This window comes from Tachypleus tridentatus, chromosome 2 (assembly GCF_004210375.1).
Source record: "Tachypleus tridentatus isolate NWPU-2018 chromosome 2, ASM421037v1, whole genome shotgun sequence".
Taxonomy (NCBI): Eukaryota; Metazoa; Arthropoda; class Merostomata; order Xiphosura; family Limulidae; genus Tachypleus; species Tachypleus tridentatus.
Window position 1 is genome coordinate 55,167,494 of NC_134826.1, and position 27,110 is coordinate 55,194,603.

A 27,110-nucleotide genomic window follows, 5' to 3' on the forward strand; every position below is an offset into this window, starting at 1 on the left:
AACTCATTTATATACAGTTCTTTGCAGACACAACGTAACTTACATCTATAGTGGATAAACTGGCATCATAAAATACTCTTGGCATATAACTTAGAATCTAAAACACACACAACTGTAATGAGATAAAATTGTAGTTACCAAAAAATTAAGTCAGGTTAATAATAAACACAGATGTATCTGGCTAAAGTTAACATATGACACCAAAGCTGCAATGAATCTTCTGATTGTCAGAGAACCGTACATTGAAATAACGCCCTGGGTTCTTAGTCTCCATTCTAAGTCTGGAATAAAGGATTAACTTCCATAAACTTCACTGTAGCAACGTTTCCTACTTGAACATGAAATGAAGTACTGCCTGAAAGACACATAATGTACATCAGTAATTAGTAAAGACTCTTTAGGTAGTGGAGAGAAAGTTTGTGAAGTCTGAGGTACTGTCTGAAAGACACATAATGTACATCAGTAATTAGTAAAGACTCTTTAGGTAGTGGATAAAAAGTTTGTGAAGTCTGAGGTACTGTCTGAAAGACACATAATGTACATCAGTAATTAGTAAAGACTCTTTAGGTAGTGGAGAGAAAGTTTGTGAAGTCTGAGGTACTGTCTGAAAGACACATAATGTACATCAGTAATTAGTAAAGACTCTTTAGGTAGTGGATAAAAAGTTTGTGAAGTCTGAGGTACTGTCTGAAAGACACATAATGTACATCAGTAATTAGTAAAGACTCTTTAGGTAGTGGAGAGAAAGTTTGTGAAGTCTGAGGTACTGTCTGAAAGACACATAATGTACATCAGTAATTAGTAAAGACTCTTTAGGTAGTGGAGAGAAAGTTTGTGAAGTCTGAGGTACTGTCTGAAAGACACATAATGTACATCAGTAATTAGTAAAGACTCTTTAGGTAGTGGAGAGAAAGTTTGTGAAGTCTGAGGTACTGTCTGAAAGACACATAATGTACATCAGTAATTAGTAAAGACTCTTTAGGTAGTGGATAAAAAGTTTGTGAAGTCTGAGGTACTGTCTGAAAGACACATAATGTACATCAGTAATTAGTAAAGACTCTTTAGGTAGTGGAGAGAAAGTTTGTGAAGTCTGAGGTACTGTCTGAAAGACACATAATGTACATCAGTAATTAGTAAAGACTCTTTAGGTAGTGGATAAAAGTTTGTGAAGTCTGAGGTACTGTCTGAAAGACACATAATGTACATCAGTAATTAGTAAAAGACTCTTTAGGTAGTGGAGAGAAAGTTTGTGAAGTCTGAGGTACTGTCTGAAAGACACATAATGTACATCAGTAATTAGTAAAGACTCTTTAGGTAGTGGAGAGAAAGTTTGTGAAGTCTGAGGTACTGTCTGAAAGACACATAATGTACATCAGTAATTAGTAAAGACTCTTTAGGTAGTGGAGAGAAAGTTTGTGAAGTCTGAGGTACTGTCTGAAAGACACATAATGTACATCAGTAATTAGTAAAGACTCTTTAGGTAGTGGAGAGAAAGTTTGTGAAGTCTGAGGTACTGTCTGAAAGACACATAATGTACATCAGTATTTTGTAAAGAAACTTTAGGTAGTGATGAGAAAGTTCGTGAAGTCCAAGAAACTGTTTAAAAGACACATAATGTACATCAGTATTTTGTAAAGAAACTTTAGGTAGTGATGAGAAAGTTCGTGAAGTCCGAGATACTGTTTAAAAGACACATAATGTACATCAATAATTAATAAAGAAACTTTAAGTAGTGGAGAGAAAAATGGTAAAGTCGGAGGTACTGTTTAAAAGACACAATGTATTTCAATAATCAGTAAAGTAACTTTAGGTTGTGAAGGGAAAGTTGGTGAAGTATATATGTTAGATATGATAGTTATACGTTATATATGTTAGTTATATATGATAGTTATACGTTATATATGTTAGTTATATATGATAGTTATACGTTATATATGTTGGTTAGATATGATAGTTATACGTTATATATGTTAGTTATATATGATAGTTATACTTATATATGTTAGTTATATATGATAGTTATACGTTATATATGTTGGTTATATATGATAGTTATACGTTATATATGTTAGTTATAATCCGCGATGACGAGAAAACCCACTTGTAGAGAAAATTATATATTTAAAAACGGCCGGTATGGATAGAGAAAGCACTAATAGAGGAGTGAACGTTTCGACCTTCTTCAGTCATCGTCAGGTTCACAAAGAAAGAAAGGGTTACTGACCGATAGTTGACCACATGTTTGAAGGCGGTTGTGTAACTGAGTGTAGGAATGTAGAGGGCGTGCTTAGATGTTGGATACATTTATTGATATAGGTATAAAGGTGTTCCTTTGTATTGGTTTATTTTGGGCTTGAGTTGTTGTATAAGTAAGACTTCTTTAATTTTGCATTTGTTTTGTTTGTTTATTTATTTAATATTTGGGTGTTTTCTATGGTTATGTTGTGTTTGTTTGATTTGCAGTGTTCGAAAACGTGTGAAGGTGACTTTTTTATGTTCTTTGAATCTAGTTTCCATTTTTCTACTTGTTTCTCCAATATAGAAGTCGTGGCAGTTATCACAATGTATTTTACAAATAATGTTGGTGTGGTGTTTGTCAGTGTAGTTTTTACATAGTATAGACTTTAGTTTTGTGTCTGGTTTTCGAATAAATTTGGAATTAACTGGAATGTCATATTTTGTTACTAGTTTTTGCCAAATGTTGGTTATTTTTCTGCTGATGTCGGGAATATATGGTATGCAGCCGTATATGGTTTCATGTTATAATCCGTGATGACAAGAAAACCCACTTGTATAGAAAATTATATGTTTAAAAACGGTTGGTATGCGTAGAGAAAGGCACTAATAGAGGAGCGAACAACGTTTCGACCTTCTTTGGTCATTCTTCATGAACCTGACGATGACTGAAGAAGGTCGAAACGTTGTTCGCTCCTCTATTAGTGCTTTCTCTATCCATACCAGCCGTTTTTAAACATATAATTATATATGTTAGTTAGATATGTTACTTTACGTTATATATGTTAGTCATCCATTATATATGTTAGTTATACGTTAGATATGTTAGTATACGTTATATATGTTCGTTATATGTTAGATATGTTAGTATACTTTATATGTTATTTACACGTTATATATATTAGTTACCTTAGTTACACATTATATATGCCAGTTATACGAGAGATATCTTAGTTAGATATGTTTGTTATACATGTTACATATGTTAATTATACGTTATATGCGATTGTTATACATTAGATATGTTCGTTAATTATGCCAGATATACGTTAGATATATAAGTTAAATAAGTTAGTTATATATGTTAGTTATACGCTAGTTATTTTAATTATATATGTTATATATGCCAGTTATACGTTACATATGTTAGTTAGATGTGTTAGTTATACGTTAGATATGTTCGTTATACGTTAGTTATACGTCAGATATGTTAGTTATACATTAGATATGTTAGATATCTCAGTTACATGCGTTAGTTATATGGGTTAGTTGGATATGTTAGTTACATATGTTAATTAGATATCTTAGTTATATACGTTAGTTAGATGTGTTACTAAATATATATTGCAAGGATCTCTTATTTAGTGTGGAAATGTGTCAACTATTAAGTAAAACTGTTATACCCTGGTAGACGATATTGTAAGAACCTGTTATTTAGTGTGGAAATGTGTCAACTATTAAGTAAAACTGTTATATCCTGGAAGACGATATTGTAAGGATCTGTTATTTAGTGTGGAAATGTGTTAACTATTAAATAAAACTGTTATACCCTGGTAGACGATATTGTAAGGATCTGTTATTTAGTGTGGAAATGTGTCAACTATTAAATAAAACTGTTATACCCTGGTAGACGATATTGTAAGGATCTGTTATTTAGTGTGGAAATGTGTCAACTATTAAGTAAAACTTTTATACCCTGGTAGACGATATTGTAAGGATCTGTTATTTAGTGTGGAAATGCGTCAACTATTAAGTCAAACTGTTATACCCTGGTACACGATATTGTAAGGATCTCTTATTTAGTGTGGAAATGTGTCAACTATTAAGTGAAACTGTTATACCCTGGTAGACGATATTGTAAGAATTTGTTATTTAGTGTGGAAATGTGTCAACTATTAAGTAAAACTGTTATACTTTGGTAGACGATATTGTAAGGATCTGTTACTTAGTGTGGAAATGTGTCAACTATTAAGTAAAACTATTATACCCTAGTAGACGATATTGTAAGGATCTGTTATTTAGTGTGGAAATGTGTCAACTATTAAGTGAAACTGTTATACCCTGGTAGACGATATTGTAAGGATCTGTTATTTAGTGTGGAAATGTGTTAACTATTAAATAAAACTGTTATACCCTGGTAGACGATATTGTAAGGATCTGTTATTTAGTGTGGAAATGTGTCAACTATTAAATAAAACTGTTATACCCTGGTAGACGATATTGTAAGGATCTGTTATTTAGTGTGGAAATGTGTTAACTATTAAATAAAACTGTTATACCCTGGTAGACGATATTGTAAGGATCTGTTATTTAGTGTGGAAATGTGTCAACTATTAAATAAAACTGTTATACCCTGGTAGACGATATTGTAAGGATCTGTTATTTAGTGTGGAAATGTGTCAACTATTAAGTAAAACTGTTATACCCTGGTAGACGATATTGTAAGGATCTGTTATTTAGTGTGGAAATGTGTTAACTATTAAATAAAACTGTTACACCCTGGTAGACGATATTGCAAGGATCTCTTATTTAGTGTGGAAATGTGTCAACTATTAAGTAAAACTGTTATACCCTGGTAGACGATATTGTAAGAATTTGTTATTTAGTGTGGAAATGTGTCAACTATTAAGTCAAACTGTTATACCCTGGTAGACGATATTGTAAGGATCTCTTATTTAGTGTGGAAATGTGTTAACTATTAAATAAAACTGTTATACCCTGGTAGACGATATTGTAAGGATCTCTTATTTAGTGTGGAAATGTGTCAACTATTAAGTGAAACTGTTATACCCTGGTAGACGATATTGTAAGGATCTGTTATTTAGTGTGGAAATGTGTCAACTATTAAGTCAAACTGTTATACCCTGGTAGACGATATTGTAAGAATTTGTTATTTAGTGTGGAAATGTGTCAACTATTAAGTAAAACTGTTATACCCTGGTAGACGATATTGTAAGGATCTCTTATTTAGTGTGGAAATGTGTCAACTATTAATGAAAACTGTTATACCCTGGTAGACGATATTGTAAGAATTTGTTATTTAGTGTGGAAATGTGTCAACTATTAAGTCAAACTGTTATACCCTGGTAGACGATATTGTAAGCATCTCTTATTTAGTGTGGAAATGTGTCAACTATTAAGTAAAACTGTTATATCCTGGTAGACGATATTGTAAGGATCTGTTATTTAGTGTGGAAATGGGTTAACTATTAAATATAACTGTTATACCCTGGTAGACGATATTGTAAGGATCTGTTATTTAGTGTGGAAATGTGTCAACTATTAATTAAAACTGTTATACCCTGGTAGACGATATTGTAAGGATTTCTTATTTAGTGTGGAAATGTGTCAACTATTAAGTAAAACTGTTATACCCTGGTAGACGATATTGTAAGGATCTGTTATTTAGTGTGGAAATGTGTCAACTATTAATTAAAACTGTTATACCCTGGTAGACGATATTGTAAGGATTTCTTATTTAGTGTGGAAATGTGTCAACTATTAAGTAAAACTGTTATATCCTGGTAGACGATATTGTAAGGATCTGTTATTTAGTGTGGAAATGTGTTAACTATTAAATAAAACTGTTATACCCTGGTAGACGATATTGTAAGGATCTGTTATTTAGTGTGGAAATGTGTTAACTATTAAATAAAACTGTTATATCCTGGTAGACGATATTGTAAGGATCTCTTATTTAGTGTGGAAATGCGTCAACTATTAAGTCAAACTGTTATACCCTGGTACACGATATTGTAAGGATCTCTTATTTAGTGTGGAAATGTGTCAACTATTAAGTAAAACTGTTATACCCTGGTAGACGATATTGTAAGGATCTCTTATTTAGTGTGGAAATGTGTCAACTATTAAGTCAAATTGTTATATCCTGGTAGACGATATTGTAAGGATCTCTTATTTAGTATGGAAATGTGTCAACTATTAAGTAAAACTGTTATACCCTAGTAGACGATATTGTAAGGATCTATTATTTAGTGTGGAAATGTGTCAACTATTAAGTGAAACTGTTATATCCTGGTAGATGATATTGTAAGAATCTCTTATTTAGTGTGGAAATGTGTCAACTATTAAGTAAAACTGTTATACCCTAGTAGACGATATTGTAAGGATCTATTATTTAGTGTGGAAATGTGTCAACTATTAAGTGAAACTGTTAGATGATATTGTAAGAATCTCTTATTTGGTGTGGAAATGTGTCAACTATTAAGTGAAACTGTTATATCCTGGTAGACGATATTGTAAGGATCTCTTATTTAGTGTGGAAATGCGTCAACTGTTAAGTCAAACTGTTATACTCTGGTACACGATATTGTAAGGATCTCTTATTTAGTGTGGAAATGTGTCAACTATTAAGTAAAACTGTTATACCCTGGTACACGATATTGTAAGGATCTCTTATTTAGTGTGGAAATGTGTCAACTATTAAGTAAAACTGTTATACCCTGGTAGACGATATTGTAAGGATCTCTTATTTAGTGTGGAAATGTGTCAACTATTAAGTCAAATTGTTATATCCTGGTAGACGATATTGTAAGGATCTCTTATTTAGTATGGAAATGTGTCAACTATTAAGTAAAACTGTTATACCCTAGTAGACGATATTGTAAGGATCTATTATTTAGTGTGGAAATGTGTCAACTATTAAGTGAAACTGTTATATCCTGGTAGATGATATTGTAAGAATCTCTTATTTGGTGTGGAAATGTGTCAACTATTAAGTAAAACTGTTATACTCTGGTACACGATATTGTAAGGATCTCTTATTTAGTGTGGAAATGTGTCAACTATTAAGTAAAACTGTTATACCCTGGTAGACGATATTGTAAGGATCTCTTATTTAGTGTGGAAATGTGTCAACTATTAAGTCAAATTGTTATATCCTGGTAGACGATATTGTAAGGATCTTTTATTTAGTATGGAAATGTGTCAACTATTAAGTAAAACTGTTATACCCTAGTAGACGATATTGTAAGGATCTATTATTTAGTGTGGAAATGTGTCAACTATTAAGTGAAACTGTTATATCCTGTTAGATGATATTGTAAGAATCTCTTATTTGGTGTGGAAATGTGTCAACTATTAAGTGAAACTGTTATACCCTGGTAGACGATATTGTAAGAATTTGTTATTTAGTGTGGAAATGTGTCAACTATTAAGTGAAACTGTTATACCCTGGTAGACGATATTGTAAGAATTTGTTATTTAGTGTGGAAATGTGTCAACTATTAAGTAAAACTGTAATACCCTGGTAGACGATATTGTAAGAATTTGTTATTTAGTGTAGAAATGTATCAACTATTAAGTCAGTTACGATGATGAAGGATTCACATGTGTTTAGGGCTATATATATATGTATGTGTGTATGGCAGTGGTGTAACAATAATGTGATCTTAGGGATAAAATACGACGTTTTGCTTCACAATTTTCACAATATATAAACGAGATACCTTTAATATGTTAGCATTTAATATGTATAAACCCAGAGAAGAAACTGATTGTGTAACTGAAAGCTACACATCCAAGCTACAAGTCTCCTTCTGTAGTCGCTAATATGATTTTATCTCTCTGTCTTCATTGCATATTTTATATATATTAACTTATAACTCATTACTCCTTATTCTATACACAGTATACATATAATGTTATATAAACTAAAACAAGCCCAAACAAATACTAGAAATGCTGCACTAGTTGAAAGGATCCCAGTGTGCAAGCTATAATGTGGGAGAGAGTCCAAACCAGTTATCTGAAATAAATACTATAACTTCCATCCATCACCCATTACGTTCATTGTAACTACCAATTTTCAGACTCCATTCATTAGACATTACCTTTTGTATCAATATTTCAATATTAATAATAAAATATTGTAATTTATTACAAACTTTTCAAACTCTGAATAACTGGGAAGTTACTACGGACTTGAATATCTAAGTGTTGTAGACTTGAATCTGTTAGTGTTCTCAACAACAAGTACATTTACTGTAAACTTGAATCTGTTAGTGTTCTCAACAACAAGTACATTCACTGTAGACTTGAATCTGTTAGTGTTCTCAACAACCAGTACATTTACTGTAGACTTGAATCTGTTAGTGTTCTCAACAACAAGTACATTTACTGTAGAGTTGAATCTGTTAGTGTTCTCAACAACCAGTACATTTACTGTAGACTTGAATCTGTTAGTGTTCTCAACAACAAGTACATTTACTGTAGAGTTGAATCTGTTAGTGTTCTCAACAACCAGTACATTTACTGTAGAGTTGAATCTGTTAGTGTTCTCAACAACAAGTACATTTACTGTAGACTTGAATCTGTTAGTGTTCTCAACAACCAGTACATTTACTGTAGACTTGAATCTGTTAGTGTTCTCAACAACCAGTACATTTACTGTAGACTTGAATCTGTTAGTGTTCTCAACAACAAGTACATTTACTGTAGACTTGAATCTGTTAGTGTTCTCAACAACCAGTACATTTACTGTAGACTTGAATCTGTTAGTGTTCTCAACAACAAGTACATTTACTGTAGACTTGAATCTGTTAGTGTTCTCAACAACAAGTACATTTACTGTAGACTTGAATCTGTTAGTGTTCTCAACAACAAGTACATTTACTGTAGACTTGAATCTGTTAGTGTTCTCAACAACAAGTACATTCACTGTAAACTTGAATCTGTTAGTGTTCTCAACAACAAGTACATTTACTGTAGACTTGAATCTGTTAGTGTTCTCAACAAAAAGTACATTTACTGTAGACTTGAATCTGTTAGTGTTCTCAACAACAAGTACATTTACTGTAAACTTGAATCTGTTAGTGTTCTCAACAACAAGTACATTTACTGTAAACTTGAATCTGTTAGTGTTCTCAACAACAAGTACATTTACTGTAAACTTGAATCTGTTAGTGTTCTCAACAACAAGTACATTCACTGTAGACTTGAATCTGTTAGTGTTCTCAACAACCAGTACATTTACTGTAGACTTGAATCTGTTAGTGTTCTCAACAACAAGTACATTTACTGTAGAGTTGAATCTGTTAGTGTTCTCAACAACCAGTACATTTACTGTAGAGTTGAATCTGTTAGTGTTCTCAACAACAAGTACATTTACTGTAGACTTGAATCTGTTAGTGTTCTCAACAACCAGTACATTTACTGTAGACTTGAATCTGTTAGTGTTCTCAACAACCAGTACATTTACTGTAGACTTGAATCTGTTAGTGTTCTCAACAACAAGTACATTTACTGTAGACTTGAATCTGTTAGTGTTCTCAACAACCAGTACATTTACTGTAGACTTGAATCTGTTAGTGTTCTCAACAACAAGTACATTTACTGTAGACTTGAATCTGTTAGTGTTCTCAACAACAAGTACATTTACTGTAGACTTGAATCTGTTAGTGTTCTCAACAACAAGTACATTTACTGTAGACTTGAATCTGTTAGTGTTCTCAACAACAAGTACATTCACTGTAAACTTGAATCTGTTAGTGTTCTCAACAACAAGTACATTTACTGTAGACTTGAATCTGTTAGTGTTCTCAACAACAAGTACATTTACTGTAGACTTGAATCTGTTAGTGTTCTCAACAACAAGTACATTTACTGTAGACTTGAATCTGTTAGTGTTCTCAACAACAAGTACATTCACTGTAAACTTGAATCTGTTAGTGTTCTCAACAACAAGTACATTTACTGTAGACTTGAATCTGTTAGTGTTCTCAACAACAAGTACATTTACTGTAGACTTGAATCTGTTAGTGTTCTCAACAACAAGTACATTTACTGTAGACTTGAATCTGTTAGTGTTCTCAACAACAAGTACATTTACTGTAGACTTGAATCTGTCAGTGTTCTCAACAACAAGTACATTTACTATAGACTTGAATCTGTTAGTGTTCTCAACAACAAGTACATTTACTGTAGACTTGAATCTGTTAGTGTTCTCAACAACAAGTACATTTACTGTAGACTTGAATCTGTTAGTGTTCTCAACAACAAGTACATTTACTGTAGACTTGAATCTGTTAGTGTTCTCAACAACAAGTACATTTACTGTAGACTTGAATCTGTTAGTGTTCTCAACAACAAGTACATTTACTGTAAACTTGAATCTGTTAGTGTTCTCAACAACAAGTACATTTACTGTAGGCTTGAATCTGTTAGTGTTCTCAACAACAAGTACATTTACTGTAGACTTGAATCTGTTAGTGTTCTCAACAACAAGTACATTTACTATAGACTTGAATCTGTTAGTGTTCTCAACAACAAGTACATTTACTGTAGACTTGAATCTGTTAGTGTTCTCAACAACAAGTACATTTACTGTAAACTTGAATCTGTTAGTGTTCTCAACAACAAGTACATTTACTGTAGACTTGAATCTGTTAGTGTTCTCAACAACAAGTACATTTACTGTAGACTTGAATCTGTTAGTGTTCTCAACAACAAGTACATTCACTGTAAACTTGAATCTGTTAGTGTTCTCAACAACAAGTACATTTACTGTAGACTTGAATCTGTTAGTGTTCTCAACAACAAGTACATTTACTGTAGACTTGAATCTGTTAGTGTTCTCAACAACAAGTACATTTACTGTAGACTTGAATCTGTTAGTGTTCTCAACAACAAGTACATTCACTGTAAACTTGAATCTGTTAGTGTTCTCAACAACAAGTACATTCACTGTAAACTTGAATCTGTTAGTGTTCTCAACAACTAGTACATTTACTATAGACTTGAATCTGTTAGTGTTCTCAATTCTCAACAACTAGTACATTTACTGTAGACTTGAATCTGTCAGTGTTCTCAACAACAAGTACATTTACTATAGACTTGAATCTGTTAGTGTTCTCAACAACAAGTACATTCACTGTAAACTTGAATCTGTTAGTGTTCTCAACAACAAGTACATTTACTGTAGACTTGAATCTGTTAGTGTTCTCAACAACAAGTACATTTACTGTAGACTTGAATCTGTTAGTGTTCTCAACAACAAGTACATTTACTGTAGACTTGAATCTGTTAGTGTTCTCAACAACAAGTACATTCACTGTAAACTTGAATCTGTTAGTGTTCTCAACAACAAGTACATTTACTGTAGACTTGAATCTGTTAGTGTTCTGAACAACAAGTACATTTACTGTAGACTTGAATCTGTTAGTGTTCTCAACAACAAGTACATTTACTGTAGACTTGAATCTGTTAGTGTTCTCAACAACAAGTACATTCACTGTAAACTTGAATCTGTTAGTGTTCTCAACAACAAGTACATTCACTGTAAACTTGAATCTGTTAGTGTTCTCAACAACAAGTACATTTACTGTAGACTTGAATCTGTTAGTGTTCTCAACAACAAGTACATTTACTGTAGACTTGAATCTGTTAGTGTTCTCAACAACAAGTACATTTACTGTAGACTTGAATCTGTTAGTGTTCTCAACAACAAGTACATTTACTGTAAACTTGAATCTGTCAGTGTTCTCAACAACAAGTACATTTACTATAGACTTGAATCTGTTAGTGTTCTCAACAACAAGTACATTTACTGTAGACTTGAATCTGTTAGTGTTCTCAACAACAAGTACATTTACTGTAGACTTGAATCTGTTAGTGTTCTCAACAACAAGTACATTTACTGTAGACTTGAATCTGTTAGTGTTCTCAACAACAAGTACATTTACTGTAGACTTGAATCTGTTAGTGTTCTCAACAACAAGTACATTTACTGTAAACTTGAATCTGTTAGTGTTCTCAACAACTAGTACATTTACTATAGACTTGAATCTGTTAGTGTTCTCAATTCTCAACAACTAGTACATTTACTGTAGACTTGAATCTGTCAGTGTTCTCAACAACAAGTACATTTACTATAGACTTGAATCTGTTAGTGTTCTCAACAACAAGTACATTCACTGTAAACTTGAATCTGTTAGTGTTCTCAACAACAAGTACATTTACTGTAGACTTGAATCTGTTAGTGTTCTCAACAACAAGTACATTTACTGTAGACTTGAATCTGTTAGTGTTCTCAACAACAAGTACATTTACTGTAGACTTGAATCTGTTAGTGTTCTCAACAACAAGTACATTTACTGTAAACTTGAATCTGTTAGTGTTCTCAACAACAAGTACATTTACTGTAGACTTGAATCTGTTAGTGTTCTCAACAACAAGTACATTTACTGTAGACTTGAATCTGTTAGTGTTCTCAACAACAAGTACATTTACTGTAGACTTGAATCTGTTAGTGTTCTCAACAACAAGTACATTCACTGTAAACTTGAATCTGTTAGTGTTCTCAACAACAAGTACATTTACTGTAAACTTGAATCTGTTAGTGTTCTCAACAACAAGTACATTTACTGTAGACTTGAATCTGTTAGTGTTCTCAACAACAAGTACATTTACTGTAGACTTGAATCTGTTAGTGTTCTCAACAACAAGTACATTTACTGTAGACTTGAATCTGTTAGTGTTCTCAACAACAAGTACATTTACTGTAAACTTGAATCTGTCAGTGTTCTCAACAACAAGTACATTTACTATAGACTTGAATCTGTTAGTGTTCTCAACAACAAGTACATTTACTGTAGACTTGAATCTGTTAGTGTTCTCAACAACAAGTACATTTACTGTAGACTTGAATCTGTTAGTGTTCTCAACAACAAGTACATTTACTGTAGACTTGAATCTGTTAGTGTTCTCAACAACAAGTACATTTACTGTAGACTTGAATCTGTTAGTGTTCTCAACAACAAGTACATTTACTGTAAACTTGAATCTGTTAGTGTTCTCAACAACAAGTACATTTACTGTAGGCTTGAATCTGTTAGTGTTCTCAACAACAAGTACATTTACTGTAGACTTGAATCTGTTAGTGTTCTCAACAACAAGTACATTTACTATAGACTTGAATCTGTTAGTGTTCTCAACAACAAGTACATTTACTGTAGACTTGAATCTGTTAGTGTTCTCAACAACAAGTACATTTACTGTAAACTTGAATCTGTTAGTGTTCTCAACAACAAGTACATTTACTGTAGGCTTGAATCTGTTAGTGTTCTCAACAACAAGTACATTTACTGTAAACTTGAATCTGTTAGTGTTCTCAACAACAAGTACATTTACTGTAGGCTTGAATCTGTTAGTGTTCTCAACAACCAGTACATTTACTGTAAACTTGAATCTGTCAGTGTTCTCAACAACAAGTACATTCACTATAAACTTGAATCTGTTAGTGTTCTCAACAACAAGTACATTTACTGTAGGCTTGAATCTGTTAGTGTTCTCAACAACCAGTACATTTACTGTAAACTTGAATCTGTCAGTGTTCTCAACAACAAGTACATTCACTATAAACTTGAATCTGTTAGTGTTCTCAACAACAAGTACATTTACTGTAAACTTGAATCTGTTAGTGTTCTCAACAACTAGTACATTTACTGTAAACTTGAATCTGTCAGTGTTCTCAACAACAAGTACATTCACTGTAAACTTGAATCTGTTAGTGTTCTCAACAACAAGTACATTTACTGTAAACTTGAATCTGTTAGTGTTCTCAACAACCAGTACATTTACTGTAAACTTGAATCTGTCAGTGTTCTCAACAACAAGTACATTCACTGTAAACTTGAATCTGTTAGTGTTCTCAACAACAAGTACATTCACTGTAAACTTGAATCTGTTAGTGTTCTCAACAACAAGTACATTTACTGTAAACTTGAATCTGTTAGTGTTCTCAACAACAAATACATTTACTGTAAACTTGAATCTGTTAGTGTTCTCAACAACAAGTACATTTACTGTAGGCTTGAATCTGTTAGTGTTCTCAACAACAAGTACATTTACTGTAGACTTGAATCTGTTAGTGTTCTCAACAACAAGTACATTTACTATAGACTTGAATCTGTTAGTGTTCTCAACAACAAGTACATTTACTGTAGACTTGAATCTGTTAGTGTTCTCAACAACAAGTACATTTACTGTAGGCTTGAATCTGTTAGTGTTCTCAACAACAAGTACATTTACTGTAAACTTGAATCTGTTAGTGTTCTCAACAACAAGTACATTTACTGTAGGCTTGAATCTGTTAGTGTTCTCAACAACCAGTACATTTACTGTAAACTTGAATCTGTCAGTGTTCTCAACAACAAGTACATTCACTATAAACTTGAATCTGTTAGTGTTCTCAACAACAAGTACATTCACTGTAAACTTGAATCTGTTAGTGTTCTCAACAACAAGTACATTTACTGTAAACTTGAATCTGTTAGTGTTCTCAACAACAAGTACATTCACTATAAACTTGAATCTGTTAGTGTTCTCAACAACCAGTACATTTACTGTAAACTTGAATCTGTCAGTGTTCTCAACAACAAGTACATTCACTGTAAACTTGAATCTGTTAGTGTTCTCAACAACAAGTACATTTACTGTAAACTTGAATCTGTTAGTGTTCTCAACAACTAGTACATTTACTATAGACTTGAATCTGTTAGTGTTCTCAATTCTCAACAACTAGTACATTTACTGTAGACTTGAATCTGTCAGTGTTCTCAACAACAAGTACATTTACTGTAGACTTGAATCTGTTAGTGTTCTCAACAACAAGTACATTTACTGTAGACTTGAATCTGTTAGTGTTCTCAACAACCAGTACATTTACTGTAAACTTGAATCTGTCAGTGTTCTCAACAACAAGTACATTCACTGTAAACTTGAATCTGTTAGTGTTCTCAACAACAAGTACATTTACTGTAAACTTGAATCTGTTAGTGTTCTCAACAACTAGTACATTTACTATAGACTTGAATCTGTTAGTGTTCTCAATTCTCAACAAATAGTACATTTACTGTAGACTTGAATCTGTCAGTGTTCTCAACAACAAGTACATTTACTATAGACTTGAATCTGTTAGTGTTCTCAACAACAAGTACATTTACTATAGACTTGAATCTGTTAGTGTTCTCAACAACAAGTACATTTACTATAGACTTGAATCTGTTAGTGTTCTCAACAACAAGTACATTTACTGTTAACTTGAATCTGTCAGTGTTCTCAACAACAAGTACATTTACTATAGACTTGAATCTGTTAGTGTTCTCAACAACAAGTACATTTACTATAGACTTGAATCTGTTAGTGTTCTCAACAACAAGTACATTTACTGTAAACTTGAATCTGTTAGTGTTCTCAACAACAAGTACATTTACTGTAAACTTGAATCTGTTAGTGTTCTCAACAACAAGTACATTTACTGTAAACTTGAATCTGTCAGTGTTCTCAACAACAAGTACATTTATTGTAAACTTGAATCTATCAGTGTTCTCAACAACAAGTACATTTACTATAGACTTGAATCTGTTAGTGTTCTCAACAACAAGTACATTTATGTGTAAACTTGAATCTGTTAGTGTTCTCAACAACAAGTACATTTACTGTAAACTTGAATCTGTTAGTGTTCTCAACAACAAATACATTTACTGTAAACTTGAATCTGTTGGTGTTCTCAACAACAAGTACATTTACTATAGACTTGAATCTGTCAGCGTTCTCAACAACTAGTACATTCACTATAGACTTGAATCTGTTAATGTTCTCAACAACAAGTACATTTACTACAGACTTGAATCTGTTAATGTTCTCAACAACAAGTACATTTACTATATACTTGAATCTGTTAGTGTTCTCAATAACAAGTACATTTACTGTAAACTTGAATCTGTTAGTGTTCTCAACAACAAGTACATTTACTGTAAACTTGAATCTGTTAGTGTTCTCAACAACAAGTACATTCACTATAGACTTGAATCTGTTAGTGTTCTCAATAACAAGTACATTCACTATAGGCTTGAATCTGTAAGTTTTGTCCACTACTATGTCTCTGGCATGTTTACTCTTGGACTTTCTATCTAGGCTTGATTTTGTGTTTTTAAATATTTTCTCTCTTTAGTGTGGACAATGTCTCTTCCTTTGGCTATTTACCTTTTGGACTGGGCGGTGTGTTTTAAAAGTATTATAAGACTGTATATCATACAAGCATCAAATAAACGGCTGAAGAATTAATTTTGGTAACTAGCATGTCTTACATAAAATATCAAAGTTAGTGATAGGTAACTAGCATGTCTTACATAAAATATCAAAGTTAGTAATAGGTTAAATGGGTTGTCTCGACTGTTTTAACGTTCTGTTTGTATAGCTAGGTGGGTTATCAGACTGTTTTAAAATACTGTATGTTTAGTTAGATAGGTTGTTGAAACTGTTTTAACGTTCTGTTTGTATAGTTAGATGGGTTATCAGACTGTTTTAAAATACTGTATGTTTAATTAGATGGGTTGTCGAGACTGTTTTAACGTTCTATTTGTATAATTAGATGGGTTGTCGAGACTGTTTTAACGTTCTGTTTGTATGGTTAGATGAGTTATAAGACTGTTTTAAGGCTCTATTTATGTAGTTCTATGGGTTAACAGACCATTTTAACGTACTGTATGCATTGTTAGATGGGCTATCGAGACTGTTTTAACGTACTGTATGTATAGGTAGATGTGTTATAAGACTGTTTTAAAGTTCTGTTTGTGTAGTTCTATGGGTTATCAGACTGTTTTAACATACTGTATGTATAGTTAGATGGGTTGTCGAGACTCTTTTAACGTTCGGTGTGTATAGTTAGAGGGGTTGTGGAGACTGTTTTAACGTAAGGTTTGTATAGTTAGATGGGTTGTTAAGACTGTTTTAACGTTCTGTTTGTATAGTTAGAGTGGCTGTTGAGACTGTTTTAACATACTGTTTGTGTAGTTAGATGGATTTCCAAGATGATGAAATTGTTTAAGTTGTTGTTGTCTTCTAGGATAAAAACATTAGCTCTTCTGTCTGGTGTCTAGAGACCGTTATTTTCTACCTAAAACCCATTTTCCGACTTTATCGCAACACAGAATGCCGCGGTATGTAAGACCTGGACAAAATCACTTTTCGTCTGTGGTTGCTAGCTGTGGTTGATAACAGCGACATCTGGAAGCTGTCCGTATACGCAAGTTCTCTTGATAAAGAAGGTACAGTTTGACCTCCAAACCCATGAAATACATGTATTGAATGTTATCACTTGTTTTAGTTTTACGTCTGTTTGTAAAAGCTTTTTACATAGTCGTTACACTAAAATTATTTTTGTTTTGTACACATCTGTCATAATGGAGCCGCTCAAGCCAACGCTTTGCAAATATTTTATAATGAAAACAAGATACTTTTACACAAACAAGTGACATAGTTATGCTTCGTTAATTTGCCATTAGGTAGCGCTGTACTTGAATATATCTCGCTTTTGATTCTGCTTAAAGTGAAGACGTCCACTTGTCCGAAACCACTGTGTTTGTGTTTTTCTTATAGTAAAGCCACACTGGGTTTTCTGTAGTATACACCGTAGGTAATCGAACCCCTAATTTTAGGGTTGTAAATTAGAAAACTTACCGCTATCTTAGCGGCGGACTCCAAAATTACACCATGTTGTGTTTTATAATTATGTATGTCATACAAATTTGGCTGTGAGGGTTCTCAACATTTTATGCTTCGTAGCTTGATTATTTTCATATCAGTTGCGTTATTGAACGGTTTTGACTTCTAAACTGAACCGATATATATATATACATCGGTGTAATTTATATATAATAAGTTTTCGTTTTTTTTAACTTAAGATATATGTTTTTTTTTACTTGAAGTTTAAATAATAAATATTTCCCGATAGGCCTAACACCAAATTAGACGCTAATACGAAACTACACTACTAATTGCTCCCATATCGATTGATTCGTAGAAGCATTATTTTAATATAAGTAAAACTAAAAAGTTTTGTTTTTTGAATTTCGCACAAAACTACTCGAGGGCTATTTGTGCTAGCCGTCCCTAATTTAGCAGTGTAAGACTAGAGGGAAGGCAGCTAGTCATTACCACCCACCGCCAACTCTTGGGCTACTCTTTTACCAACGAATAGTGGAATTGACCGTAACATTATAATGCACCCACGGCTGAAAGGGCGAGAATGTTTGGCGCGCCGGGGATGCGAACCCGCGACCCTCAGATTAGGAGTCGAACGCCTTAACACACTTGGCCATGCCGGGCCAAACTAAAAAGATAAAGTGGCAAACAAGATGATAAATCTACTCATAAGTCCTTTTAACTGTATGCACTGTGACGTGTAGATTAAAAACTAACAACTATTAACATGTATAAATTATAAACACACCCACAGTCTTGAACAATATGTGTAACAATTAATAATTCGTCACTGTACGTATTAAACTCATAACATACAATAACATTGTATTAACGTTCTGGTTACAATACTGGTTTCAAACCATCGTGTTATATGTCTAGTATTATGAATTCAATACTGGTTTCAGATCATCGTGTTGTATGTCTAGTCTTGTGATTACAATACTGGTTTCAAACCGTTGTGTAATATGTCTAGCCTTCTGATCATATTACTGGTTTAAAACCTTTGTGTTATAAATCTCACCTTCTGGTTACAGTACTGGTTTCAAACCGTTGTGTTATATATATATAGTCTTTTGATTACAATACTGGTTTCAAACTATTGTGTTATATGTCTATCTTCCTCATTGCTGTACTAGTTTGTAACCATTGTGTTGTACGTGTCTCAGGACGGTTGGTATGGGTATTAACACTTTTACTAATAAAGCAGAGAACAACGTTCGTTTCGACCTTCTTAGGTTATATTCGGGTTAACAAAAAAAAGAGTTTGCAACTAACCGTCGCCGGGCACGTCTTAAAGACAAGAGTATAAAGGTGTACGGGATTGTAGGGGGCGTTGGAGGTGGATGTTAGGTTATCAATCAGTACAAGTATGTAGTGTTCCTTTATATTGGTTTAATTTTGGTTTTGTTGTATAAGTAGGGCTTCTTTGATTTTGACTTTGTTTATATTTGTTTCCCTACTTAGTATCTGGGTGTTTTCTATGGTTATGTTGTGTTTATTTGATTTGCAGTGTTCAAAAACATATGAAGGTGTTTTGTGTGTTCTTTGTATTTAGTTTCCATTTTTCTGGTTCTTTCTCCAACATAGAAGTCGTGGCAGTTGTTGCATTGTATTTTATAAATTATGTTGGTGTTGTGTTTGTCAGTGTAGTTTTACACAGTATGGACTTTAGTTTTGTACCTGATTTTGAATAAATTTGGTGTTTACTGGAATGTTGTATTTTGTTATAAGTTTTTCCAAATGTTGGTTATTTTTCGTTGATGTCTGGAATACATGGTATGTAACAGTATATGGTTTTGTAGTTTGTTGTATCTTGGGAATTATTATCATTTATTTGTTATTCATCTACTTGTGTGCGTATAATTGTTCAACGTTTTTTCTTTAATAACCTGACAATGTAACTGCAACACCCCCTACTATCCTGTACGCTTTTAAACTCTCGAACCTAAGACATATGCCCGGCAACGATCAGTTGCAAACTCTTTGTTAATGTGAAGATGTTCTAATTAGAAGGTCGAAACGTTGTTCTCAGCTTTATTAGTAAAAGTGTTAACATCCATACCAGCCGTTCTGAGATACATTTTTAATTCAGATGGGTTTCTCGTCATTACATTGTGTTATATGTCTAGTCTTGTGATTACAGTACTGGTTCCAAAACCGTTTTATTACATGTCTACATTTCTGATTACAGTACTGGTTTGAAACCGTTGTGTTATTTGTCTAAATTTCTGGTTACAATACTGATTTCAAACCGTTGTGTGAAATGTCGAGCTTCTGGTTATAGCACTAGTTTCAAGTCGTCGTGTTATCAGCTTTTCTTACCCTTCTGGTCGTTATTATTCGTGTTTTTTTAGCTCAGCTAAAACTAACGTGTTATGTGGTAACCGAGGTTTAAAGGAAGAAGTCATTAAGCGTTTATGTTAAAACAAACAACTCATGTCAGAAAGTGAGAGATTAAACGTATTGATTAATTATAGTTACCTGTGATCTTCTCATACTTAACTAATTCAAATAAAGTAAGACCCTGACTAACTGAACGAAGCCACAAGGATTGGTATGTTCGATATTTTTTATGGAGTTAATTGATTGCCCAGCATGGTCAGGTGATTAGGGTGCTTGGCTCGCACTCTGAAAGTTACAAGTTCGAATCCCCGTCTTTAGAACACGCTTGCCTTTTCAACCGTAAGAGCGTTATAACGAGACGGCCAATCTCCTATTGGTTAGAGAAACAGTAGACCAAGAGTCGTTAATGGCTAAAATAGGGACGGCTAGCCCGATATCTGTCGTGTAGCTTTGTCCAAAATTGAAAACAAAGTAGTTATCTGACGGTTAACGAAACGTACATAATGTCTAACATTTATGTATCACTACTGAGTTTCTACTTCCTCGAATTGTCTTCAAGTCAATAACGATATGAAACTAATCTTACCCTTGACCCATATACAAGTTTCTATTAAATATTTAAAGAACGAAACGTGAAAGTTTGAGAAGCGTATTTCGAGCAAACAGGTTTTAAATCCAAACTTGTCTGGTGTTTCTTCCACATAAAAAACTATTCAAACAACAACATTGACCCTTATTTCTGAGACTATATCTATCTACATTAACCCTTATTTCTGTGACTATATCTATCTACATTAACCCTTATTTCTAGGACTATATCTATCTACATTAACCCTTATTTCTAGGACTATATCTATCTACATTAACCCTTATTTATGGGACTATATCTGTTTAGTGTTCTTGAAACCATCCCAGAACGCTGTTTGTTTACGTATTTTGAACTTTAGTTTATTGTGGTTAAATTACAGCGAATATTTTCGTGCACATGCTGCGACAATGAGTATGCCTGAGGTATTCATATCGACGCTTTAGACAATCGTTGCTTGTGCAGTGCACGTGAAACCTGAATGTGCTTCTTCCAATGCTGGCAGGCAGTCATGATCGCGGCGTGTGTGTTTTAAAACGAGAATTTAACTGGTGTGCGTGCATCTCGTTAGAAAAACAACCTAACTATCTTATGAAGGTATAAATTATCAGAACTTAATTAATTAAAGAATTAACTATCTTCTAGTTTGTTAATTATCATTCCCATCTCTGGCCAGAGAGAAGTACTAGAAAAATTAAGAAAGGAAATTGTATGTATAAATTTAGGACCAGTTATTAGATATATGTATATATAATTAATTAGTACAAATAACTAATAGTTCTAACTAGTTCAAAACATATCTGTACAAACTAGTTTAAAATATGTGTCAGTTAACTTGTCAAAATATATCACTACAAATTAATTGACATATGTTTTGAACTAGTTTGACGAATATGTTTTCAACAAGTTTGTACAGATATGTTCAGGGGCATAGATTTTTTTACACCCGATGGGGATGATTTTTGCAACCACTTATGTGGACTGTTTAATTTGCAAATTGGTAATCTCTGATTACATGAACCTTAAAGCTGTAAACATGCAGTCACAGAATAATCTTGTTGCCACGATACTTGCATGTATACTTAGGCCTACTGACTGATACTTACGAACTATCTCTTACATCGAAAAGCTTAGAAGCACGCCTATATGAAAGATATACATTTCGGCTACTGAAAAAGCCTACATCTAGGCCTAATTATGTAATTCGATTGGTAAGAAAACGAGAATCACAAGAACAAACACACAATTTGTAGGCCTGTGATGCGATAAAACAATTCAACAGACCAAACTGTAGGGGGGGATGATTGTATGCACCATACCCCCCACCTAAAATGAAGGAGGGGATGTATACCCCATCCCCCCATGATCTACGCCCCTGGATATGTTTGAACTAATTAATCAAGATACATTTTAAAAGTGGTTAACAAAAATATATTTTAGAATTAGTCAGTAGGAATGTATTTTAGAACAATTTAAGACGAACGTGCAATATGTACAGTACAAATTAAAGTCTTAAACACATGCACTAGCATGTAAACAAGACTCTGTAAACATTGTTCACTAGTAAACAAACCAAATGTAGAGTAACAAGTCACCGAAGTACTTCGGAAAATCGCCAGGGTAAAAAAAAAATTAATCAAATCTACAAATGTGTCAATCTGACTCACTGACTGACGATGTTTGAAAGGCATATCTCTATTTAGTCTTCATTTTATGCAAATATAAATATGCCAGATTAAATTACACTATATGGTTAAAAGTATTATTCTTAGTTTACTTATAACCGCGGTAATAACAATAAATAGTTTGTAATGCTAATAACTAGTTAACATCATACTAGTATCCATATTCTATGATTACAAGCACGCTCAATTGACAAGTTGTCAATAATAACTTGTCCTCATTTCACGTACCGGTGAACGATTGCTTATGAGCACGCATTACGCAATGAGCCTGTAGCTGTATCAGCTAGTTGAAAAATTGTGTACCAAGTAGATTATCTAGATCTAAGTTCTATCTATAGTCTAACCTTTGAAAGCGAAGTTTTCGTCTCTTTACATCTGACTCGAGAATTCTGTGTTAGGCAAAGCAATTTTACCATTGCAGTTGGTCCCTAACACGTGAATCTCTTACGTGAGGATGAACGCTTTCACTGTCGAAATCTGACACGACTTTGCTCGAGTGCTCTGGAACGAACATTAAAAGAAATGTAAGTTGCAAAATTTACCTATGTATTTTTTTAAAAACTAAGTGTGTTATACTGACATCTAAGGTCGTACCTGAAACAGTGAGATTTTAAAATACGTCTTTCAAGGAAATAAAACTTGAGAAAGGAATAAAATCGTATGTTTGTATCTCAGAACAGCTGTTATTAGTATTAACACTATTATTAATAAGGAGAGAATAACGTTTCGACCTTCATAGGTCATCTTCGGGTTAAGGAAGAGAGAATTTGAATATGACCGTTGAAGAAACAAGCAGAAAAATGGAAACTAGATTCAAATAACAAAAAAAAACACCTTCACACGTTTTTGAACATTTCAAATCAAATAAACAGAACACAACCATAGAAAACACCCAGATATTAAGTAAGGAAACAAATATAAACAAACGCAAAATCAAAGAAGTTCTACTTATACAGCAACTGAAACCAATATAGAGGAACACCCTTATATCTATACTAATTAATAACCTAACATCCACCTGCAACGCCCCCTACAATCCCGTACCCGTTTATACTCTCGTCCCTGAGACATGTGTCCGTCAATGATCACATTCAAATTCTCTCCTTGTTAACCTAAAGATGACTTAGGAAGGTCGAAACGTGTTCTCTCCTTATCAATAAAAGTGTTAATACTCATAACAACCGTTCTGAGATACATTTTTATATCAAGTGGGTTTCTCGTCATCAAAATCGTATGTTGATAACCTTGAAAAGTCTTTACCCGATAAAGAGATTATTACTGTAAGAATATAGTTGAGTTTAGAAATAATAATGTTGAATATGTGAAATAAACCTTAGCTATCAATCCATCCAAAACAAAAGCTGCCACACTGGCTAGATGGAAGAAAACTACAGCAAAGATATTGATCAGAGCCAAGAAATGTCGAGAGAAAATATAAGAAAAGCTTTAAGAGGAAAGGCCTAGAGCACAGTCACTCTTGAGACTCAATATCAAGAAAACTATAAGACAAGTGTAAAAAAAAAGGAAGTAGTACCATCAAAAGTAAGGAAACAAGGTAAGGAATGAGAGGGAAAACATTACAACACCTGATGGTTTATAATAATGCAACCTCAAAGTGAGTGTGTCCATCGTTCAACTAATTCAATCCAATCATACATTTGAAATGCGTTTTATCAGTAGTTAATCCTTTCTAAATACTTAAACAACTAAAAAAATCAGTTATTTTAACAATTTTCTGTCAGCTCACCCCTTACTAGTCAGGTAGCTATAATGTCTTTCATAAGCAAAGTATGACTGTTGGAGCTTCGGTCTCACTTCCGACATCAAACACCACCCTTATGATATTGTGTATTTCATTAGGGTTATGTAATTTGATTACAAACATGCATCTGTACTTGGTTGTCGAAACAAAGTTTAGAACAGAGAAATTTAGCTAGATGCAGCTTTCTTTTAGTTTTTAAGAATTATCAGATTTAGCCTACAGTTCTTGTGTCTCCTCTAGTATTTACTGCACGTTATGAAAATCTAATTTAAAAACATTCAGGTTTAACCTACAGTTCTTGTATCTCCTCTAATATTTATTGCACGTTATAAAAAAACGACTTTAACAACACTCAGGTTTAATCTACTGTTCTTGTGTCTCCTGTAATATTTACTGTACGTTATGAAGATCTACTTTTAAAACATTCAGGTTTAACCTACTGTTCTTGTGTCTCCTGTAATATTTACTGTACGTTATGAAGATCTACTTTAAAAACACTCAGGTTTAACCTACAGTTGTTGTGTCTCTAATATTTATTTTACATGATAAAAATGTACATGTATAATATTCAGATTCAGTATACAGATAATATATATAGTATTGATAACTTATTCATACGTATTTACAGTTTCTAATGTTTACAGAACAGAACCACCACTAATGCTCGCTTTTGTTTACTTAATCTTACACGACACAGTTAACGTGTTTTAGGTTATATAGGATATACGGTGGGTTTCTGACCTTATCGTAACATTTTCCATGGTTCTGTCAGACCTTCTCACGATAACTCCCGTGGTTCTGCTCGTGGTCAGAACGCGTAAACTCTAGAAAAGCTGTTTTAATTTTTTCTAGATTCTGAAAAGCAATAAACGTTGTCACAACTTTTCTAATGACCGAGGATTGGTCAATAGTTCTCGGGCCAAACGCCAGCATTGCTTGGCTGCGTTCTCTAGGGAGCTGGGTGACTTCCCTTTGAAGAGGTCCAGCTGGGGTAGGAAGTAGTGTGGACAGCGGCGACACTGGAGACACGAAATCATCTGTAACAGAATACCGTTGAGCCGGTCACCTAGACAGGCCTCGTCCCATTCCAGCTCCCGGGGGTGCTTCTCACACTCGTACAGTAGCAGAGTCTTCAAATGGTAGCTCGTGACAGGATTGCCCGGCAGGTCCAGGTGACGATCCCTCATCGTCTTCAGGATACTGAGGCACTTCTTCCGACAGCCTCCACTCAGCAGGGTCTTCTCGGCTTCCATGAAGTGTAACAACCAGGCGTCACCTTCCATTGAAGACTGTTTACCCTGTAAAAATATGCAGTCCTTGGACAATAAATCGAATCCTTCGGCCTTCACTTCTGCCACCAGGTTGGGAGTAGGCCAAGGGATGTGTGGGTTTGGCCAGTGGGCTGCAGACCGCGGCCAGAGTCCGCTGCAGCGGAACGCCGGTGTGATCTGCACAACATAGCGTTCTCTGATTCTCAGTTTGACCTCCGTGGTGTCGGCGACCATCTTGACCTCGTCTCTGTAATTGCTCTTGTCGCACGCTTGAGCCACGAGCGTTTGAAAACGGCTGCGAATCTTCCGAGCAGAGAGATAGCCCGAGGCCGTGATGAACTCTACCCAGAGTGACATAGAACGCTTGCGGCCGTCACTGAGCTTTAAGACGGCACAACCAGGTAAAGATCCGTCGTCTACGAAGTTGAACACCCCCATCTGGTTGAGGTAAAGGATCACTTGGAACTCGGTCGGTGAAAGCACCTCTAAGCCGTCGAATCTGCTGTTACATTCGTTGAGCGACGAGATAAACCGTGGTTCCTGTACTTCCACCTCCTTCAACACGTCTTGCACGACTTTACAGACGTCTTTGACTGTTTTCGCGACGGCCACTTTGCGGGCCTGTACCCTCTCTCCGTAGAACTTGTTCAAATGATATAGCAGCTTGGACTGGGCTGCCATCGTGTCTGACGGCACCAACATCTCGACCACCGCGGCGTGTACGAAGTACCAGCTGAAGTATGGATGCCCACCGGTAACTTCCGCCCACTTCCCGCCCACAGACAACCTGCTGTAGAAACACTTAACACAGCTTCAGTTGTCGGTGTACGGTGATTGGTCAGAGAAGATGGTAACTGTCCTGTTCAATCAGTCACTGAGGTAAGTTGGAGACAGATCCCTCCCGGCTGTAGGAGGGACTTACCAGGTGGTCCTTGTCTGTGGATCGTGGACTATCCTCATTCAAATAAGGAAACCGAAATATTATATATTCACATTGTTTTAAGTTAGAATGCTGTTTCAGACTAGAACATTGTTTTGGGTTAAAACATTGATTTAGGTTAGAACACTGTTTTAGACTAGAACATTGATTTGAAGAGAGATGCTATCTGTTACCTAAGATATGGCTGTACAAGAGATGCTATCTGCTACCTTAGGCTCCATAACTGGCGGCAGCTCAGTGGGAGATGGACAGTATATGTCTCTCACGGTTGACAGAACTGAATACACTACCTTGTTCAGGTCGTTCGAGAAACGTATCTGCTAATGATCTGCTGTAGGAAATAATGGCTCAACCTAGCCATGCACTGGTCTCATCAAACTAGTCACATTAAACCAGCCAGGCACTAGTCTCGTTAAACCAGCCATGACGAACGGAACGTTCTAATATTGTACAGTGTTGTGGTTTCTATAGATTATAAGTTTCACTTTAGCAGAAATTCTCGTTTAACAAAGTTACTGTAAGGAGGCTTGGCTAACACTCTTTACCTTCACCAGATGATAATGTTCACGAGACAGTTTAGAAGTGTTTAAATCCATTAAGTAACGAACGAGCGTGACGAGGATCCAAACAATTTACTCTTTGAAACGAAACCTGCAAAGACCCAGCCTTAAAAAAGAATGACTATTTTATATTTTCTGACCTGGGTATAGTAAAACCCAACTTTTGATGTTGTCCATTTTATTCTATACTTACACTTGCTTCATCTTGAGACAACACTGTAATAAAT

General features: G+C 34.2%; 1 protein-coding gene across 2 annotated transcripts; it reads right to left on the reverse strand.

The window, feature by feature from the left end:
* Positions 1 to 26,090, reverse strand: LOC143243859 (putative nucleotidyltransferase MAB21L1). Of its 2 annotated transcripts, none has more exons than XM_076487593.1 (3): positions 24,854 to 26,090; positions 22,695 to 22,851; positions 1 to 355 (listed from the first exon to the last, which is right to left on the reverse strand). In XM_076487593.1, exon 1 carries the CDS (start codon positions 26,083 to 26,085, stop codon positions 24,988 to 24,990), a length of 1,098 nt encoding a protein of 365 aa, XP_076343708.1. In that variant the 5' UTR covers positions 26,086 to 26,090; the 3' UTR covers positions 1 to 355; positions 22,695 to 22,851; positions 24,854 to 24,987. The 2 variants fall into 2 exon arrangements, with proteins under 2 accessions (XP_076343708.1, XP_076343709.1); XM_076487594.1 differs by having other exon boundaries at positions 2 to 281.
* Positions 26,091 to 27,110: the final 1,020 nt, after the last annotated feature.

Coding starts and splice junctions, on each gene's coding strand:
- LOC143243859 (XM_076487593.1), bottom strand. CDS start 26,085: ATGTTGGTGCCGTCAGACACGATGGCAGCCCAGTCCAAGCTGCTATAT.